This window comes from Aedes aegypti, chromosome 2, assembly GCF_002204515.2.
Source record: "Aedes aegypti strain LVP_AGWG chromosome 2, AaegL5.0 Primary Assembly, whole genome shotgun sequence".
In the NCBI taxonomy this organism is placed as follows: Eukaryota; Metazoa; Arthropoda; class Insecta; order Diptera; family Culicidae; genus Aedes; species Aedes aegypti.
In genome coordinates this window covers 217016160-217038508 of record NC_035108.1, presented here as the reverse complement: position 1 = coordinate 217038508, position 22349 = coordinate 217016160, and the positions used below count along the sequence as shown (strand labels likewise).

Sequence of the window (22349 nt, the reverse complement as noted above, 5' to 3'; positions counted from 1 at the left end):
AGTACTAGCGTGTTTGGAGCATTTCTCAAATTTTCTTCATAGTAATTTCCATATAATCCTACATTGTCATTGCCACCTTTAAATCACCACTTATGTAAAAAGCTGAAAATTTCACAGAATACTCTTTTTACGGTAAGGATTGTAAGGAGCATATGGGAGATAAGATTTTCAAACATTTTGGTTCATTTTATATTTTGATTGTCCGATACTGCTTTGGTTCATTTTATATTTTATATGTCCGATACTGCAACTCAAAATCTATATCAAACATAGTTGATAATTTTATACAATTTCAAGCGTCACTCAGTCATAACTATCTGACCTGATTTAGATTAACGATGCACATACCTAGCGTCACCACAAAATCATCAGAATGTTCAATTTCAATCACCAAATGCAATTTCCATTTAATGAAATTACTTCCTGTCAAGCAGCTTCTTGCAGCAGCGGCAAAAACAATATTCAGAGATAAGCGAGAAACCAGAGGTGAAACGGTTGTACGCCACGGTTAGAGTTTTGGTTTCACGAGCTTTGCCTAATCTTTCCATGTTGCTCTGTTGGCGGTTTACATCGTTGGTGGAAACTAACTGTACCTCTAAATTTGGTGGGAAATGGAGCAAAACACACCTTAGTCTTCTTCATCAAATGGGAAATAGAACCAAGTCATCCAATTTGATTTATCGAATTTGCGACGAATTTGACAATCTTTTTAAAAATAAATGACACCGTCTGAAAAAAAAACATTGTGTTCGAATCGATATAAAAACAAAAAGAAACACTATTTGCATGTAAAGTCTTTATATTTTGTACAGTGACATTTGTACAGCTTTCGAAATCATTTGATTTCTTTGATTATAACTTAAACAGCTGTAGTACATTATTTGAAACAAAACAAATCTACATTTTCGAATATGTTCAGTTTTATTCGGTTTTACATAGGGTTGTCGTAAAGCAGATTATCTTCATCCATCGTACCTCCCAAGTTTTACCTCTCATGGCAATCATGTTAGTGACTGGACACCGTTGACGTTGATGGATTGGTAAACCACACATTGCACCTTCGGAAAGACATAACAAAATCGATTTTCACGCCTTAGGCTAATGATATTTTTCACGTTCGACGCACAAACCGACCGCAAATGAACAATTTCCTCTTCTGTCCGATGCATTTTGTCCACCTCTGAAAACATGGAAGTGGCCATAGTATAGCAAATGGTGTATAGTACACGATGTTGGAAGATACGTTTGCTCCAGTCTGCAGACATGTCCTATATCAACTGCAGTGTATGGCATCAGAATGGATGTCTCGCGCTCAAACCATCTGACGAAATGATTCGAGCACTTTTCCATTGCAACAAATGTAGTAGACATCCAAGTCGATGGCAAAGATTCTTTAATTATCCTAGTTTTCTAAAAAAAAAAAATTCCGAAGAACCTTTTAGAAATAATTTACTTTTCCCCTTCATCCAGAAATAACTTTGAGATTGTGTTTTACGAATTTCTTCTAGAAAACGTACAATTCCTTTGTTAGGATGTAATTCAAATTATTCAGAGACTGATGATATTTATTCTTCTGAGATTCTATCACATATTATTCCAGGGATTCCTGCCATGTAGAATGTTTTTTGCTTAAAAAAAAACATTTTCGTTCAGAAATCCTTCATTTCACACCTTCGAATTTTGATTCCAAAACCTATAGTTTGCATTTGACGTGCAAACCTTAGTTAACTGGGCTCTAAATGCGGTAACACAAAGTAATCAAAGGAAACTAGAAAAGAAAATTAATCTTTGACTTCGCCTTCCTTGTGAAAAATCTTACCGCATTTGGTGTTCCGGCATTTGATATTTGCATTTCAAACGCCAACAGCAATACTAGAGATTCAAACATTTTCTTGCAGATCAGTGATATCCCGTCAGAAGTTCATCCAAGTTGCCACGACGCGTTTCTCTTCTCTGATCTTGGTATGCATAAACGAAGGAACTATCATGCGATTTTAATCTGTTGAACCTAATTCCACACACGATTTTATACTCCAAATTAGGAACCGAGGAATAAGGTTATTGATGCTCTACAAATGATGCCTTCGCTTATACAAAGGGCAAATGAGACAATCCAACAAACTAGTAGGCAGATGTTCTTCCTCCCATATCTAGGAACGTATCACGTTGGAGGAGTTCATCCAGCTACTCGCCTTCATGTTTGAAAGCTCTGTCGAAAGTTTTATTTTTTACTTTTTCTAACGCTGAAGGTTCCACAGCATGCCCATTGTAATCAGCTCTACTTACAGATTACTTTTATCCGCGCACCATTGACAGTTTTGTAGGATCGTCGCATGTCATTCTGTTCAATAGCTTCTTGCACCTGAGCAATCACTGCCTCTGCCTCATCATGCTCCTTTTTCTTTCTGTGATTGATCCATTTTTCGGCTGCCCTATCTTCCCCAGACAACTAGAATATACGTATAAAGCAATAAGCATTTGCGTTAAGCGATGCTTAAATGTGCTAAGCTTCACGCATATGGTGTTGGAAACCGGCGTTATATGTACATACAAAGGTGGAAACGATATACGTGAATATTTTATATGATGATAATTGACATTCGATGCGAGTATATCGATTTTATTCCAAAGTTCGCTTATGCGACTTTATTTGTGATAACAAAGAATATTTGAGAGCTGCTACGGATTGACCCAACAACAAGGCCGCTGGCTAGGATGGTATCGGAGCCGAACTCATCAAGATGGGCCCGGACAGGTTGGCCGCTTGTCTGCATTGGCTGATAGTCAGAATTTGGGAAACGGAACAACTATCAGAGGAGTGGAAGCAAGGCGTTATATGCCCTATCTAAAAAAAGGGCGACAAACTGGAGTGTGAAAATTACACTGTTCGACAAAAAAATTTTTTTGGCTGGATCAGGGACGCGGTTATATGGGTCTTGAAGTGCAAGAAAAGTGTAGAAAGAGGCCGTTTTCAAAAGATTTGCAGCACCCCTGGATTAGTTTTTGACAAAGTTTGAAAATTTTGCATTTTTCATCAAAAAAAAGCGTAATAAGCAAAATATCAATATATTTTCAAATTCAATTATCCAACTATTGAATTAGTCAAATCAATATTTTTTAGCCCTAGATCGCTTCAGGGAAACGTGCACCATTTCAGAAGAATATTGGCATCATTTTTATATATGAATTTGGAATGTTAACGATCATTAAACAAGCATATGAGGATGTGCACCATATAAATACTACTTATTTTTCTATTCCACACATCTGGTTCATTATCTAATAATTATTATAGGTTCAAGAAGACGCTTGATTAGGATTTAATTTTTTGCTCCATTTTATAAAGCAATGAGCAATGCAATCCAGTAACATTTGATTTCAACAAGGATGCGAATACGGAAAATTGATGTGTCTGTTATGTTTATATGGGCTGGTTGGTCTAATAAACTTTTGGCAGTAATACAAAATTAGGTTGGACACTAACATGTAAGTGGTCTTACATGAGCTAGTCGGTTTATCAGGAGCCGATGGCGAAGTCCGTGAAAAATGTCATAATAATGTTATTTGCGATTTCCAAAGATTTTTGAAGATACTCATTAAGAATAGATTACTTATCGTGAGGTCCATTTGTTATCAGAATATCCCTAGAAATTACAGACTAACGTAAAATAGCAACCAATAATTCAGTGATCAACAATTCTACATTTTTTGTGACATCATTTGACAGCCACTCAGGCAGGCATGAGATCTTTTTGATTCAGTTTGCGCACAATACTAATCATTTGTGAAAACTGATTTAGTGGTATCATGCCTACTTCTTACTTGTAAGATGATAAACCATTTCCGATTTTTTTGTTGGTTTTTACATATTTATCAGCAATTTTAATCAAACTTTCAAATGGAGTGTTAGTTTCTTGTTCAATGAGATGTTTTCTTCAAATGGGTTTAGTTGTAAGCATATTGGAAACATAAAGAAGTCGACCATTAAGGTTAATTTTAAACTCGTCTCCCATATATGGACAAACGTGTCCATTTATGAGCCCCCATTCCCATATCCTCGAAACGAGTGAAAATGCTTTTCAATTAAGTGAAGAAACAATTTATCCATACATTTGTGATAAACAATTTTGCGAAACTTCACGTAATTTCTATTTTTCTTTCTATAAACAAGAAGACATAGAAAAACAAGTGTTTTACTCATTTTGAATATATCGCAATTATTTGTGAAATTCATTCCAAATCTCAAAACTGAAAGTTTGATTAAAATTGCCAAAAAACATGTGAAATCTAGAACCGAAAAATAAAAAAAAATATCGGAAATGGTTTAACCAGAAATTGTTTCATCTTACAAGTAATAAGAATAAGAATAATAAGAATACAGAATACAGACATCGTCTCCTGAAAAACCGACTAGCGCATGTAAGACCACTTACATGTCAGTGTCCAACCTATATATATATTTTGTATTTCTGCTGAGAGTTTATTATACCAACCAGCCCATATATTCACATCACATCACATCACAGACACATCAATTTTCCGTAGTCGTATCCTTGTTGAACTCAAATGTTACTGGATTGCATTGCTCATTGCTTTATAAAATGGAGCAAAGAAATAAATCATAATCAAGCGTCTTCTTGAACCTATAATAATTATTATATAATGAACCAGATGTGTGGAATAGAAAAATAAGTAGTATTTATATGGTGCACATCCTCGTATGCTTGTTTAATGATCGTTAACATTCCAAATTCATATATAAAAATGATGCCAATATTCTTCTGAAATGGTGCACGTTTCCCTGAAGCGACCTAGGGCTAAAAAATATTGATTTGACTAATTCAATGGTTGAATAATTGAATTTGAAACTATATTGATATTTTGCTTATTACGCTTTTTTGATGAAAAATGCAAAATTTTCAAACTTTGTCAAAAACTAATCCAGGGGTGCTGCAAATTATTTGAAAACGGCCTCTTTCTACACTTTTCTTGCACTTCAAGACCCATATAACCGCGTCCCTGATCCAGCCAAAAAAATTTTTTTGTTGAACAGTGTTATCGTGCCATTCTAAACGCCGCCTACAAAGTGCTATCCCAGATTCTCTTCCGTCGTCTATCACCTATAGCAAACGAGTTCGTGGGAAGTTATCAAGCAGGTTTCATCGACGGCCGCTCGACAACGGACCAGATCTTTTCCGTGCGGCAAATCCTCTAGAAATGCCGTACCAGGTTACCAGGTCCCTACGCACCATTTGTTCATCGATTTCAAGGCGGCATATGATAAGATCGACCGCGTAGAGCTATGGAAAATCATGGACGAGAACAGCTTTCCCGGGAAGCTCACAGGATTGATCAGAGCAACGATGAACTGTGTGCAAAACTGCGTGAAGATCTCGGGCGAACACTCCAGTTCGTTCGAGTCTCGGCGGGGACTACGACAGGGCGATGGACTTTCGTGTCTGTTGTTCAATATTGCGCTTGAAGGTGTTATGCGGAGAGCCGGACTTAACAGTCGAGGCACGATTTTCACGAGATCCGGACAATTTGTTTGCTTCGCGGACGACATGGATATTATTGGGAGAAAATTTGAAATGGTGGCAGATTTGTTCACCCGCCTAAAACGCGAAGCAACAAGAGTCGGGCTAATGGTGAATGCGTCGAAAACAAAGTACATGCTGGTTGGCGGAACTGAGCGCGACAGGACCCGCCTAGGAAGTAGTGTTACGATAGACGGAGATACCTTCGAGGTGGTGGACGAGTTCGTCTACCTCGGATCCTTGTTGACGGCTGACAACAATGTTAGTCGGGAAATACGAAGGCGCATCATCAGCGGAAGTCGTGCCTACTATGGGCTCCAGAAAAAACTGCGGTCAAGAAAGATTCACCCCCGCACCAAATGCACGATGTACAAAACGCTCATAAGACCGGTAGTCCTCTACGGGCATGAGGCGTGGACTATGCTCGAGGAGGACTTGCAAGCTCTTGGGGTTTTCGAACGCCGAGTGCTAAGGACGATCTTCGACGGCGTACAGGAGAACGGCGTGTGGCGGCGAAGGATGAACCACGAGCTCGCTCAATTCTACGGCGAACCCAGTATCGTGAAGCTAGCTAAAGCTGGAAGGATACGCTGGGCAGGGCATGTTGCAAGAAAGCCGGACAACAACCTTGTAAAGATGGTGTTCGCTACGAATTCGGTCGGAACAAGAAGACGTGGGGCGCAGCGAGATAGGTGGATTGACCAGGTACACCAGGACCTGGAGAGCGTGGGTCACAGTCGAGGATGGAGAGAAGCGGCCACGAACCGAGTGAATTGGCGAATTATTGTTGGCGAGGTTTTTTTTCCAGTGTCGGGGACATATTACCACTGCGACCATTTATTTGATCTTTTGTGGTGTCATCTTCTTTGTTTCCTGCCGCGCTGAGAAGACTCATCACTATAAGAAGTGACTTTCCACCCATCAGTTGGCGTGTATCCCAATCAGGTACAGCATTTCGTACGAAACTTAGTACCTGTTTGGGATGAGAGTTCCTGATTTCCCAAGGCTCTAATAAGCCTAGATATCTACAACGCTTACGGTAAAGTGCAACACACTCGCACATTAAATGTTCAGAGCTCTCACTCTCCAACTTGCAGAAACGACACTTATCCTCCTGCTCCAACTTTCCAATTATTTTTAAGTGGTATTTACTAGGACAGTGACCTGTGATTAGTCCAGTATAAGTACTTAACTCATGTTTATTCAAGTTTATTAACCTTAGTGTTGTTCTGGCGTCCAGTTCTATGAATCGTTTCGCCTGACGGGAATCGGATGTATTGGTCCAGGTAAGTTTTATCTTTGTCCTTTCTAAATTCTTTAATTCTAGTTTAAGACCACATGGAGTTATTCCAGCTGGCAAGGCTTTATCAAGATAATTGATGTAAAGCCAAATAAGTAAGTAAGTACGGATTGACCCGACTTCGACTTATCATTGTACATGTTTACGGGACGGAACGAAATGAGCAAATAATGAATTCTCATGCGACTTCTGGTTGTCTGGGTTCTTGTCGCGTTTTCTGCTCTGAAAGGTACCGGGCATCAATATTCGACTTCGGGCCAAGTTCTTCTCATCCGTCATCCTCTGTTAATACTCGTCGAATCAACCACTCCACACCGCGCCATGACGGGGCAGCAGAGACGCAAGTCCAGGGGCTTGACGAACGCCTCCCTCCCAGGACCTTTGCGAGTTGGGGAGTTGCCCAGGATGTGGTGGAGTTCACAGTGGGCACTGATGAACCTTTATAAAAACCACAAAAATCCGAATACAACTCTGTCAAAGCGACCGGTGCCGCCCAAAGTACCAATGCACCCTAGCTCAAACTAACAGAAGTGCCAACGGGCACATCAGGATTGATGCCAGTAAGGTCCTGATTATGGCATACTGGTCGCGATGCAAACGGACAAGGTATGGAACTACGAGTAGGAGTGCTTCGAGCACATTGGGACCAACGCCAGTACGGCCTCAATTATGTATATTGGCAGCGCACGACTAAGAACAAGTAACGGTATATGTACTGGATAATATGCTTTGAGGCTGACAGCGGCGACATTCTACATCCTTAGTAGGGTCGGGTGACACTGGCCTGAAACGGCGAGTGGGTCCCGTAAAACCGTGGCAGGCCTTAGATTACGTTCCAAATCCGTCGTCTGGTTGTTCCAACTGGGCGGGAGTAGGCTCAGATGCCATTACCTGTCCTGCGCCGATCCGGCTCTGAACCCATAGATATCTAGCACTTCTAGCAAAAGCTAGAAACATTCATTATCCACGGCTGTCTTGGCGCCGATTGGGATTTGGCTCTGTGGTTTTCATTCGTATGTCTTCTATAACTACTCCGGTTCGCTTGAGTAGTTTTGATAGTGGAAAAAAGGGGAAAAAACTCAATCCCACCACGTATAATCGGCTTTTGGAATGAAGCCTATGTGTTCCCCAGGACTACCTCATGGTATTGCTTTCTTTATCTGGCTTCCTCTCGCTCTCTTTGGTCCTCCTGTCTCCCCCCGGCGCCCCGACGACCCAAGGCCATACCGCACTAATTTCTCCTTCTTCTTCTTTCTTCGTCACCGCATTCCATTTATCCGCGTCGTTGCACATCCGTTGAATGACGTTGTCAACGTTTACATCGTCACCAAGAATAGCTTTCATCTCCTCTCGTTTCAGGCCGAACCGCGGGCATGCAAAAAATATATGTTCCGCAGTTTCCTCCGTGTTAATGCATTCGGGACAGGATGACAAACTTGTGTGACCGAATCAGTGCAGATATTGTCTGAAACAACCATGTCCAGACAAAAACTGCGTCAGGTGAAAATTTACTTCACCATGTGGTCTTCTTATCCACATCGACAGACTTGGGATAAGACGATGTGTGAATCTGTCAGTCGTAGCTTGGTCCCACTGGTGTTGCCATTTTCTGTTGGTGTCAGCACGTTCTCTTTCTCGGACTCCTCTTGTGTGGCGGTCCGTGTAGCACTCGCGATCTTCCTCGAGAAAAAGGCTGATAGGTATCATCCTTGCTATCACACAGACTGCCTCCGACGAAATGGTGCGGTACGAACTTGAAACCCGCATAGCCATCAACCTATAAGTACTGCTCAGACGAGATCGATTCCTTTCGGTCTTCAGTGCAGTAACCCATGCTGGACCAGCATATCTGATGATCGATGTTGTGACGCTCGCTAGTAGCCGCTTCTTGCTGCTCTTAATCGCAGAGTCATTTGCCATGATCCAGGATAACGCCCCTATCGCCTTCGCTGCTTTTTCACAGACATAGTCGATTTGTTTGTTGAAGTTAAGTCGATCATCAATCATCACCCCCAGGTGCTTAACTTCTCGCTTCGAGTTGATAGTGCAATCACCAACTGTGATTCTTGCCTGCTGCACTACCTCACGATTGCTGATCATAACCACTTCAGTTTTGTGGTGAGCTATCCCCAGCTTTTTGTCCAGCATCCAATCTTCTACAATCTCGATCGTCTTGGTGACGAGTACCTCCACCTCCTCTCTTGATTCACCGACTCCCAATAGCACCCCGTCGTTCGCAAAGCCAACAATCTTTACGCCTCTGGGAAGATTCAATTTCAAGACACCATCGTAAATAATATTCCACAGAGTCGGGCCGAGAATAGTGCCCTGAGGAACGCCCGCCGTAATTTGAATACTTTTTACCCCTTGGTCTGTTTCGTATATCAGTAACCGGTTCTGAAAATAGCTCTTCAGAATCCGGCAGATGTACTCAGGTACTCTCATGCTATGCAACTAATCGGCGATTGCTTTCCAGCTAGCGCAGTTGAAAGCGTTCTTCACGTCTAGTGTGATCACCGCACAATAACGGTTTCCTCTCCTTTTCTGCTTCTGGGATGCAGTAACTACGGCTGTCACTCACATCATGTTAGAACTGCAGTGCCTATGGCGCGCCGCCCAAGAGTTGGCTGCAGAGGATTAACCATGCCGAGGCTGGTCTCTAACAATGTTTAAGTCGGCTAGGAGAAGCAGTTAGCCTTGGCTACTTCTACTACATGTGTTGTGGTATATGCACTGGCCTCTCCCCGAAGAAATTTCGTAAGGTGGTTCCGGGGAGATAAGGGTCTGAGGCCAAGGGTAATGTCGATACACTGTACACCACTTGAGAAATTCACTGCTCAAGAACAGTGCATGGGCTGGTTTTAGTGGGTCGTCGTTCGTGCATCACCCCCGCACTTCCTGAATCACCTTCTCTGTGGATCTATTTGCATATTTACCCCTTGTAAAAAAAAACGTTCTGAACATTTGAGCCAAAGCGCTTGAATGACATCCACGCAAACTGTGACATTTTGAATAAATGAGCCAAAAGGTGTAATCGTCCAGTTCAAATTAAGGTGCTTACATTTCCAGTACTGAGTGTCCGATCATAGTTCTTGTACATTGCATGGTTTGTTGGCGAAAATATAGTTCATTTCACCTTTTTCATGGAAGTAAATTAATTATTGGTTAGGTACAGGAAGGTTTATTTTCAGACGCTACAAAACGGTGAGTCATCAACCATGAAGGAGCATTTTCCATAGCTCAAATTTTATCCACTGTTTGGGAACAGATTAACCCCTTTACTAGCAGCTTCATTTTTACCTAAAAAATATATAAATAGTGATAACTTTTTTATTTCGCGATATTTTTGTACATTTTTTTCACAAGTTATCAACTCTTTTAGTTTTACAATATGCGTCGATATTGATCATTGGTCATCTGGATCCGGAGATAGTTCCTTTGGGAACGCCACGTGAATTTCTCAAGCTACAGAAATTTTATCGTATACGGGTATTCACTCTTAGAAACAATACACTGCAGTTGTTTTTGAATAATGAGCATAATGAGCTGGCCAAATAAAGATCTTGAAAACTTCTAAAACCATCAAAAAGTAATTTTCAGATATTTCCAAGAACACTTAACTGATTTGTACGATTTTTTCAGGGTAGCTTCTTATTACCAGGTATTGTGTAGTCTACATTTCATTTTTGGCTGAATTGATAAAAAACAAAGACATTTTATATGGAGAATGTAGGTCCCCAAAGAAAATCGGAATATCTTAAAAACCAGATCACCATTGATTAATATCGACACGGATTCTTAAACGAGAAGAGTTTTTTGAAATCTTATGAGAAAAATGGTGCAAAAATATGAATAAACAAAAAAGTTATCGCGATTTGCTGGTTGGGGGGTGTTAATATGAGCACATACACCAACTTCAATATCCGAAGAAACACCCGGTTTCCCTAGTGTTTTTTAGGATAGTTGGTCGGCGTTAAGTCAGAGGGGACCAAGTACAAAACTTGGAAAAATTGGATTATTCTCCAATGCAATGAACTTGCAATACCTTAATTTTCAAGCTATCGTAATGCCACTGATTTTGGTATTGACGATATGGATTATTTAGGAAATCACGATACTCGTGTCGAAGAGTCTCGATAATCTGTTTATCTTACAGATATGCACCCAATTTGACCATGCAAGTATTAAATGATTATTATTTTCCTAGAAATTGTTCAGTCAGAGTGAACCAACTCACTGAACGGTGGTCTTTAGTTCAGTCAGAGTGGACCAAGTACACATAGTCCATTAAAAAATCGTTCTATTAGAGGTTTGGATTATGATTTTTCATGATTATCACTTCACATTATAATGTTTGAAAATAACATAAAGGCGTGTAGAAATATTGAACCTAAATTTAAACGAGTCCATTAATTACAGAGCGTTAGACTTGAAACCCATTTTTTTCAAAATATCAAAAATGTAACTTGGTCCACTCTGACTTAACGCCGACCAGTTTATCTTATAAACCAGGTTGCTATGACAGTAATGCGAGAAATGAAAGATCGATACTTAATCGATCATTACTTAATCAATAATGAAGATAAAAGATGTTATTTATTAAATATCTTCTCTTTGATTGCCGGCATTCAAAAGATTAAATTCAAAACGCTTAAAAAATAAATGCCATGGGTCTATCGCTAGCTTTCAAAGCGAATCCTGACTTTTTTTCCTCTCCCAACCCCCACCTCCGTAGCACTTATGAGGGTGTCGCTGAGTCGGTTGCCTCTCATTAAGTAGGTGCTACATCAACATTTCCTTCCCCTATCCCAAGTTACGGTAAAGATGGGCGTGGCCAGGAATAGCGATATTTATGGTTTTGGTCTTCTTGTTTAAGATTGGATCAAGGAATATTCCCCATCCTTGTTCTTGAAAGCAGTCCGAATGAGATTATCAAAAAGAAACATAAATATTGCTAGTATCCAATCTACGAAGTATACCGTAACTACGCTAACGCTAACGCTAACGCTAATGAAGATAATAGATGTCATTTAGAGTTCTGTCTGATCTTTCGACCTTGACGCTTGCTCCGACGGGGGCCAGCGACGAGGGCAGGATCAAACATGTCGCGCGTCGGTCTAGTAAGTGAAAAAGTGGCGTGATCGCTTGCTGCTGGGCAGTGCGTCAAGAAAGCCAAGTTTTTTTTCCTTTTCGGGTCGCGTGCCTATTTTTTTCTGAGTGCTTTAATATAGCCGAGCAAACGAGTGAGGCTGAGAGTGGATTGTGGCTGCACAGTGTAGGATGACGGATCAATTGGTGAGCTCGTTTCATGCTACTATTTCTAATCTATAAAATATGTATGACTGCACATTTAATCGTTACAATTGTGGGACGTAAATATGAATTTTCAACAAACTATGAATTGTTCGTCACTGTGAGTGTCGACACAAACTCTTATTCATGAATTATTTATGTTTCACATTTTTTTATTTTCAGAACACCCCTTTTTACCTATATTTTTGTAATAAAAAAAAACTTTGAATGGTTCGACACTACAAGTGTAGACTTGCGAAAGGTTCACTTTATTCAACAAACTTTGGATGGTTCGCCACTGTAAGTGTCGGCATAAGAATAAGAGTGTTCTATGATGTTCCAACCAATCGAGTTTTTTGTTTCTTTTCAAATAAGTAAAATATAATAACACATGCTTTCGTCCTGACAGCTGTAGGAATGTTACATTTAGGTATTTGTTCAGCAAACTTTGAATGGTTCGTCACCTCAAGTGTCGGCATAATTTTCCACTACATGGAAATTGTTCATATCAAATGAAAATATTATATTTACAAATAAGCATGTATATATCTCACAAATCATTATTTATCATGGTCTAATCGCTTATCAAAGTGAATCCTGTGACCCAACGATCCTTCCCATTAACAAACATCCCTTCCAGTAACCTTTGTGGAGATGCAGAGGCAAACACGGTCTCCAAATAGCAAAGGTTACACACTAACATTCCTTCCCCCAATCCCACCTGACTGCAAGGACGTGGCCGGTGCCGTTATTGACCCTGTATAAATAGAGGCACTGAATTATGCACATTGAAGAAGATTATGGCCAATCCCAGCCGAACTTCTAGTTGATTCTTTGTGCATTTTCACTGACTTGTGTCAATCACGGAATAGCAACCATTGATATGTGTAGTCAGTCTAAGCTAAGCTAAGCTAAACCAGGTTGCTATGACAGTGACCTGGTGTTTACGTCAATTCATCCATATAATCGTTCATCAGACTCACTAATTGCACGGAGTAATCAAAAGTTTCTCTCGTTCAACTGTTATGTTTCAATCTTTAGCAAAGACACAGATTATTTGACCGAAATTGTTGAAAGATTCAAGAATGCAGCTGGGAACACAAAAACGCATTTTCCCAGCAAGGGTAGTGTTGATGGTTACGTCGACCATGAAAACATGGGCAGTAATATTAAAGTGATTAGTTCTGCCTTATGTGTGAACCAATCAAACTAGTTGGAGATGTGAATTTCAAGTTATATAAATGTGTAGTTCATGTTGTAATTGGATTAAGAACTTAATATAGCAGGTTTAGATCGAAGGCCACCCTTCGTTAGCACGTGCCAATGATTATATCATACTTTGGAATGGTGACACACTTACCTGACATTTCAGGACCGCGGTGTTTCCCGTCATGACATATTCGTCATGTACTTGCACATTATACTTCTGATTAACGACTGGAAGGAAAAAGAAGAAAATAAGAAATGAGTGAACCGTTTAAGACGATGTGGAAAACATGTACAAGCTATTGCCGGCGAGATAATAATTTTCTTCTCACGTGTCTTCATGCGTCGTAGAAGAAGACTGGGCTCAGCAGGATGGGTTATTTGTGTTCGGTCATATACCTATCCAGCGCTTTTGACTGTTCGTTGAAAACTCTGTGTCGCAGGAAAATCCTGTGGCTGATGAGTTATGTGCCGGTATGCTGGATGACGAGGATGTTGACGACGACATGTATATTCATCATAAGCGGGATACGTGACAGAATTAGAAGCTGTGGCGTCATAAATTTGCTGTATCATGATTATTTACATGTGTGAGCGGTAATGATGATCCTGACATACTGTCACATGTGGATTCAATGGGAGTTTATATCAATTTATGTATTGAGAAATTAGTTGTGGTTTTTCACATAACTAAATGCTCGAACATAAACATTTTATTGGTAAGAATGCATATAATGTATCTAATTGGTATTGACTACTTATTATAAGATGCACCGAAGCCAAATCTCGATTATTCAAGAGCACAAATTTAGAGAACCAGACAACCGTTTGGTCTGAAAATTTGATCAATTGATCACACGTTGGTGGTAAACAAACGATCAAATTTTGAACTCAACTTGAAGGTTTCAAATAAAGAGACAATCTACCGATGGTTACAGGTTACACTATGGAATCAAACCCGGTTAAAAACTCTGCACGTGCTCCTACTTATAACTGTTCTACCATTAGTTAAAATGAACGCATTTGAAGTAAATAAGTAATTTTTATTCACGCATAATTTCAAAAAGTCGTTCGAACACAATGGAAGAAATGCTCCACGATATTTCCTTAGCCCGCATTTTCCACCCAAGTTTGTTACATTATTTCACCTTCTTTGCTTTTTTGGACAAGACATCGAAGGGGAAAAGGATGTTTATTTTTACAGTCCACCGGTTACATTGATGTTGACGTGAGCAGAGCATACAGCATTTGGACCAAGCTCGATTGGGCACAGCTCTTCGGTCAGTTAGGAGCTTGGGCTTTTCCACCTTCCCATCCACCAACGGCGACTTTGCGTTGGGTGGTGTTGTCTTTGTTAGTGGTCCATAGAAGAAAAAAAGTACAAACGAGAGAAGAGAAAATCAATTTCACAGACTGTTTACGTAAGCTCAAGTGTCGTGATTTGTATATTGGCCAATAAAACATGAGACATGGACCATTTGCTCGGAAGCACGCAGTGCAGCTTAACCGTTTGCTTTCGTCGACAGCTACGGAAAGGGTTTTCCATGAGAGAAGGTCAAATGTTTGGAAACATTTTACTGCTCTAATATTTAAACATTGAATTGTTTTTTTTTAGTTTGAAGAATGTTTTGGAACATGGTCATAAACTGAACTGAACTGAACGCCGTAGGATGAAACATTTAAACATATTGATAACTTAAGCAAAAGTTGTGTCATATTCCTCCTTATGCTCTAAAATGAGTGAAATTTATCAATTCAGAATTTGTTTACCATGTTTACATACACGGATAAAAATTAGAATACCAAAATCATGATTATGCCTTCTGATCCAGCGTGATTTCTTCTGAAATTACACCATGATTTAGACGCATGATATCATGAGTCAGGTTGCAGTAACGCAACCTTGACGTTTCTTATGTTCTTATGTTTTTGTAACTGATTGCTCGGAATTATGTATCAAATGCTCGAAATCATGACTCACGCAATCATTTAGGGTAAAATCACCGGTTTTGGCCAGCCTAAGAGAAAATGTCAATAAAAATTGAATGGGAAGCCGTTTTTATACTACAAATATGTCAAATGGAAGCTTTCAATCCATATTATATGTGTAAAATATCAAAACTGAGCTAAAACCATTTTTTCGCTTTCAAAATCCCGTTGGTCAATATAGGCCAACGGAACCAGTTTCGACCAGAGATTTAACGTTCAACGCTCCGTCATCGTTATCATCGTCATCATCGAAACTTCAAAAGCAGTATTTCTGTTCAAAACTAAAAATTCTTCGATGAAAATGTGTTCACTGTATTTTGTTTGGAGTATAGAATATGGTGAACACTTTTTTCTGTACATTTTCTTGATTTTGAACGAAAAAACTGCTTTTGAAAATTCCAAAATCAATGACGGATCCTGCCCCCTTAACTTCGGCTCCTAACTTGGCCAATTGCATTGATTTCTCATGAGAGTGGCCAAATTAGGAGTGCCCTGGCCAAATTAGGTGTATGGAACTTAAAATTATAAAGAAAATTAATTGTTTTTCTTATGTTTTGAATCAATTTGGACGAGTAATGTGATCTACTGAACACAAAAGGTTTCATGCTGATTGGCTATGTAAAATGGTGTATAATCCACTATGACTACAACTGTCGTATGGCCAAAACCGGTGCTTCTACCCTATGATCTATTTATAGTTCTGTCAGTCAACACGATGAAATGAAAACAAAAAAAACACGCGTGAGTAAGATTCGTACCAAGAACCTGCTGGTTGAGAACCAAGTATTCCAGCACATTAGCAATTTATCGTGATCCATACGAAGCAAAGTTGAAGCAAAGCGCACCGCTTAAAGGGTGTACGGAATCAAATTGCACCACTTTTAAATGGCTGTAACTTTTTACCCGTTGGGTATTTACTCTTGAAATTTTGGGTGTAATTTGTTCAATGTGTATTTGTTTACGCTGTGTAAGTTTCACCAACAGGTGTGCAATCGTTGTGAAGATAAAGTCGAAAGAACCTATGGCAGGGCTGCCCGAAGTACGGGGTTCGAAGATTCTTCTCATATTTTGCGCGTTGAATATTCTACCAACCCGAAGTTAGAACATACTAAGCCTATTTAATTTTCAATTTAGTTTCAAACAAATATTCTAGCTTAGTCATAATTTAAATTGTTTTGTTTTTTAAGCTTCTTAGATGTTTAATTTTATGAATGATTCAAAATCTAAATATCAAATTCTAGGTGTTTCGACTATCATGACTTACTTCCACATTCATTCATTCGACATTTATTCTTGACAGGGTTATAAGAAAGGGAGGCATTTCTTGAACAGGATTTTTTAAGAATTCTGGACACGACATTCACGGAAAAAGCTAAGTATGCTGTTTCGCTAAAGAAAGAAGAAGAAGAAGAAGAAGAAGTTAAGAAATTTATTGACTTAATGAGGCAAGAAACTTCCTACAGAGAGGCTCATTTGAAATGACATTTCTTCTTAACTGCATACTGCGATCAAAGAAATGTGATTTTCTTGACCATTTCATGCAAATAATTTCTCACGTATCGAGATTGGCAATTACTTTTCTTGTCAGCAGCAAAAGTAGAAGCATTAACCTAAGAATGCTAATGTCGCTACTGTTCGTGTTACCAACATCTAGTTTGCCACGCGATGACAGCTTGAGTACCGATCCTCAAAGTGTCAAATAAATGTTTAAATCATCCACTACAACATGGCATCGAACAAACAATGAAAATATACAGTTAAGGGTGGTAATAAACTAATTCAGTTTTGTGATAACAGTGCCATTAGCGTTCTACTACTAATATTTCTATTGCAGCAAATAAGGCCTCAACATTCGCAAGATTCTCACCAATTTTTCACCAGGATTCCATAGCCAGGATTTCCAACGAATTAAATACATAATTTACTAGAATCCTGGGCAAGATTGCAGCATGATTCTATGTAACATTTTGCCAGAACACTAAACGAATTTATAATAAAATTATGAGCTGGTTTATATTGAAATACATTAGCATTTTCAAAGATTTCTAGGTGGCATTTCAACATGATTATTGAGTGAGATTCTGAAGGAATCCTAGTCACGATCCTTGTAAAACCTTGGACATTCTGACCAAGTTTTTTGTAAAATTTTGATCAGGATTTTAGTACATTCCGGTTCATGCTATTAATATTAGGTCGAACTCTGACAGAATTCGGAATACGATTCCTGGGAATTATTCTCGCAGGATCAAAAATTTCTGGTATATATTCTTCAAAATATTCTGGGCCTAAGTATTATATAATTTTGATAGGGACTCTCACAATGTCTAGCAGAATGCTTAGTGTAGTAGGCTGGAAAAAGAGGCGAGAAAATGAACGTCACTTGTATTCTGAACAGCACTGAAGTAATACTTGTTGTGGCGTCTCTACAATGGCGACGAGAGATAAATAGGATTGTGAAAGAAGGAAAGTTTTGATCTTTCTTGTGTAAATTTTGTTGTAAAAGTATTATTAGTTACTAGGATAAATCATCAAAGTCATAGAATCAGGATTGGTGAAAGTGGAACGTGATGAAAAATTTGGACCTTCTTCAGTCTCCATAAGGCGAATTCAATTTCGGTTATGTATATTAGAGAGGATATTGACTGAATGACGAGATTTGGAACTAGTGGTGATTATGGAAATACCTTGTAAGTATGTTGTAAATAATTTTGAGACCCAAATGAGATTCTAAAAATAAAGCTGCTGCCGAAGGTACTCAATTTGAAAAGCGATTTATAACAAATCATTAGCAGTATACTTCAGAACGAGGAAAAAAAGCTAGTTTTCCAAACAACAACTGTTCTTTGTGACTAACATTTTGTTAAAGGTAATTTCTTTTGTGACGAATTATAAGCAAAAGTGGATAATGTTTTCTAATTTTAATGCATGACTTATCATCATATGGTGAATATTTTTATCGCTCTTTTCAGTGTGTAGAACTATTTCTAAAATATCAAGTTTGTGCAAAAAGCCATCGTGTTTTTATTTCGTATGTCTGAGTAGAGCATTATATACGATTACAGTAAGAAAAATCTCCTTGGAGAATTCATTATACCGCATCTTTTTTTTGACAATTTAACGAACAAAAGGATGCTGCAATGTCCTGAATTACCAACTGCTGTTTAAATTGTACAAAAGATGAGTTATCGCCGAAATATGTACGGGAAAAATTAGAGAAATAAATAAATAAATGAGGCTTAGCTTACGGAAACTTCTTGCATCGAGAATGGTTTCGATGATCCCGTTGATTCCCCTCGCTGAATAAACTATTATTGAACTTCTAATGTTACATGGGTATGCTCATAAAAAAGAAAGAAAAGAAAGGTATGTAGTCTGGAAGCATTGCGACTTGTTCCTGTTGTGCTCTTAACATAATAATTGTAAGAGATGATGTAAGGGTGCAGTCGAAATGAATATCAAAAATCAACTTTATTGTCTATAATTGCATATTTGTATCAACTGAGAAAATTTAAGCAAGAAAATCAATAAAGAACACATCAAATCATTTCGTATGTTAGTACTGAAATAAAAAAAAAATTGCAAAATTTAATAAGTTTTAATTAATTTAATTAAGTTCAATTTAATTCAACATACATATGTCTGATTTGCAGCATTTTAGGCACTTTCGAATGTAAAATAAAAAAAACTTCTTTCTTTCCTCTTGTGGGGTTCATCGTCGTACAATTAACGGCATCTGAAGTTTAGGCGGATCATAAGTTTCAAGAGTTGAGGTCTTGATGACATTTCATTATTTCACGTTTTGTGATTTTGTTTCGTTTGCAAGTGTTATCAATATTTAGTCTGTGCAGCTTTTAGTTTCTGTGTAAATTGTCATTGTTTCTTGATAATTCATCATAACGTTAGTTTAGAATTTTAAAGTTCAAAATGTGGTTATCTTCGTTTAATACTCTGTTTTCTAATGTAATTCTGAAGAACTCACTAAAATAGTTAATTCACTGAACAGAAAAAAAAAACAAAATTGCATAAATCGCAATTGTTACATATATGCAGTTATTGACAATTTGCTTTGAATATACTCATAAGCGAAGTGTTCGGAAGATAAAACTTTTATATACATATTGGCGTTAGACATTCTTTCAATAACGAGCTAAATAAGAAAGCAATTATTGATTAGATAACATAGATATGTTCACCGTAACAGTTATAATGAAAATAATATAAAAGTAATTCCCTACTTGGAATGTAGAAGTCAATCGAAATTATATGTGAGTATTTACAAAACGCAATGTAAGAAAAAAAAAAATACGAATAATTCTGATGTATAAAAGCGTTTTCGAAAAAAAAAAGACTTGTGAACTCGCCAGTTCTAGTGCTTTAACAATCAGTAGAGAGTAAAGGGAATACTTAGAGTAATTCCGGTCTATTTCTCCTTAAAAAACGAAGAGGGCAGAAGCCCTGGTCCGTTTCTATAAAAAGAAAGTAGGGAGATTGTGGAAATTCGGCCCATTTCCAAACGAAATGAAGGGATAACACATATCGTCCGGTCCGCTCTTAGTTAAAAAGTAGAGAGTATAGAGAACATCTTGAATGATTCTGGTCTACTTCTCCATATGAAATGAAGAGGAAGAAATAATCCTGGTCCATTTCTGAAAAAAGAACGTAGGAAGTTCGTGGAAATTCGGTCCTGTTCAAAAGAGATCAGTAGGAATAACACGTATCATCCAGCCCGTTTCTTGAAAAAAAAAATAAAGGTGATAGAATATCGCTTTTATGAGGTCTTCATATGAAAAGAAGAGGATTAAAATCCTGGTCCATTTCAGTAGAATAAAAAAATACGTGGTGCAATTGTAAAAAATCAAATATATAGAAAGAAATGAAGGAGCTTATGGTCAATCAGTGAACAGAGTAAAGGGAACATTCTATATGATTCCGGTCTACATCTCCGTAAGAAAAATGAAGAGGATGAAATGTTCCTGGTCCATTTTGGGATAAGAAAAAAAATAGTAAAGAAAAATAAATTAAAGTTGTTCTAGAGAAAAAGGTCTGCTTTGAACAAATAGTAAGAAAGAAATAGAACAAAAAAAAAACAAAAAGAAGCTCAACCAAGGCATTCGATTAAAACATATTGACCAATTTAAATGGAATTGAAAGTTTTAGTTGATAAACAATCGATACCTTCAAGTATAGTCGAAGTAGAAGGAGTTAAACGAATTCTACTATGTAAAATTTGAAAAATATATGGAATGTTGCAACATTTCTTAAATATAAAACAGAATCATTAGTTTAATTTCAGCATTGAAAAGACATCTATACAGGTTTGCAACAAAAGTAGAAGAAGCATAATGAAGTGTGGATAACCGGAAATAGAAATTGAAGACACGCACTGGTGAAGCAAATGAAAAGCATAAATATGAAGCAGTTGTCCAATTTACCTCTAAAATCGGATAGACGGCAAAGTATCAACCAGATGAATAATTATTTGTTACATGTTAGTGACAATCTACCTACTAATATTTTATTTCCCTAAAATTCAGAAAAGCACAACTGTCAACGCTAGGTAACGCGACTGAGAAAATATTTGAGAGCCATATTCACTGGACCTTATACACTGCATGGAAGTTGGCAGCAGAAAGATAAAGATAATAGTTACGAAGTGTTAAGTGCGGTTAAAAAAATAAGAAATTCACATATGGATTTGATCCGAAGGAAATCGAAAAACTCGCCGCCGATAACACAGCAGTGGAAGGGTCAAACCATATGAACATACAACGTTATAGTTATTAATCTAAAAATTAAGTCAACATTATCATTTTTATTGAAGACAAGGAGAGATGTAGTAGGCTGGAAAAAGAGGGTCGCTAGGCGAATAAGAAAATAAACGTCACTTGTATTCTGAACAGCACTGAAGTAATACTTGTTGTGGTGTCTCTACACTTAGCAGCAATTATCTTTTTTGTCTGGGAGTGACACCAAACCCAACCGATATCACCCATATCGCAAACCCAACCGAGCCATATAGCAATGCACAAATGTGACCTACATTGCGAGCAAGAATGCAACGAGATCCATTGTGCTGTGTTGGTCAGGCAGTCAGTGGTCGCCGTTACCATTGCTGAGAGGAGCCAAGAGCGGAGCGATCGCAACATGATGGCTCCATGTATATTGCTGCGGCTACCCGTAAGGCTACTGCAGTGGTGAATATCGCAACCGGTGATAAGAGAGCGATAAGGAACGATCCGACTCTCAGTGGGCCCAAAGAAATATCATCGCATCGATCGAGGTTGGATGATGACCATTTAGGATAGGTAGTGTTAGAAGTATTCCAACGACCCACCTATCGTGAGTGGAGGCTAAGCACGGGAAGTTTTAATTTGTTTACTTTGTGTTAGGATTAAGATGAACGATTTAGAATATAAGCCGAAAACTAAATGTTTTGTATAGTTAATAAATGTAGTGTCTAATAAATGTGTTTTGTAAATGTCGCGTGTGTTAATTGTGTTGTGACCCCGGAACGGAATACTGTACCGTATCAAGTGGACGGAGGAAGCCCTCTCCCCTGAAAACCCACCATCCATCGAGTGTTGGAGAGCCACCAACGAAATAAGTCTATCGAAGGCGAGGAGGTAAACCGGTTCCCCAACATTTTTGGTCCTTCGAACCGGATGGTTGGACCCCGGTGAGGACTTGGTCAGGACGATATCGGCTGGAAAGGAAACAATAGCCTGGGGCAGGCTTGGTTTGGCGCCATCGCGGATAGGAAAACTCGCCATAGCTGCGAGTGAATAATTACTTCAGCAGCCATCAGCACACCTTTGACACCGCGCCATCGCGACACTGCACCACAAAGGACATAAAGGAGGATAAAAGGATCTTCTTCTATCGGCGTGGCTTCGTTTGGGCATCCATTGCTTGGATTGTTTCCATAGGTGAGTTGGAGCAATAACTATATGTCCTTTCGAAGCTAGGAGATTGCGCCATCCTAACACACGGTGTTTTGTGAAATTTCATTTTCGATTGCTTGGACT

General features: G+C 38.6%; 1 protein-coding gene across 5 annotated transcripts in view; it reads right to left on the bottom strand.

Moving 5' to 3' along the window:
• LOC5578262 (Down syndrome cell adhesion molecule-like protein Dscam2) overlaps positions 1-22349 on the bottom strand; it is a 573793-nt gene that overhangs the window by 77261 nt on the left and 474183 nt on the right. For all 5 annotated transcript variants that reach the window (XM_021843982.1, XM_021843984.1, XM_021843986.1 and 2 more), the window contains exon 6: positions 13490-13566. In XM_021843982.1, the coding sequence (XP_021699674.1) occupies positions 13490-13566 (77 nt within the window). The remainder of the gene's footprint in view (positions 1-13489; positions 13567-22349) is intronic.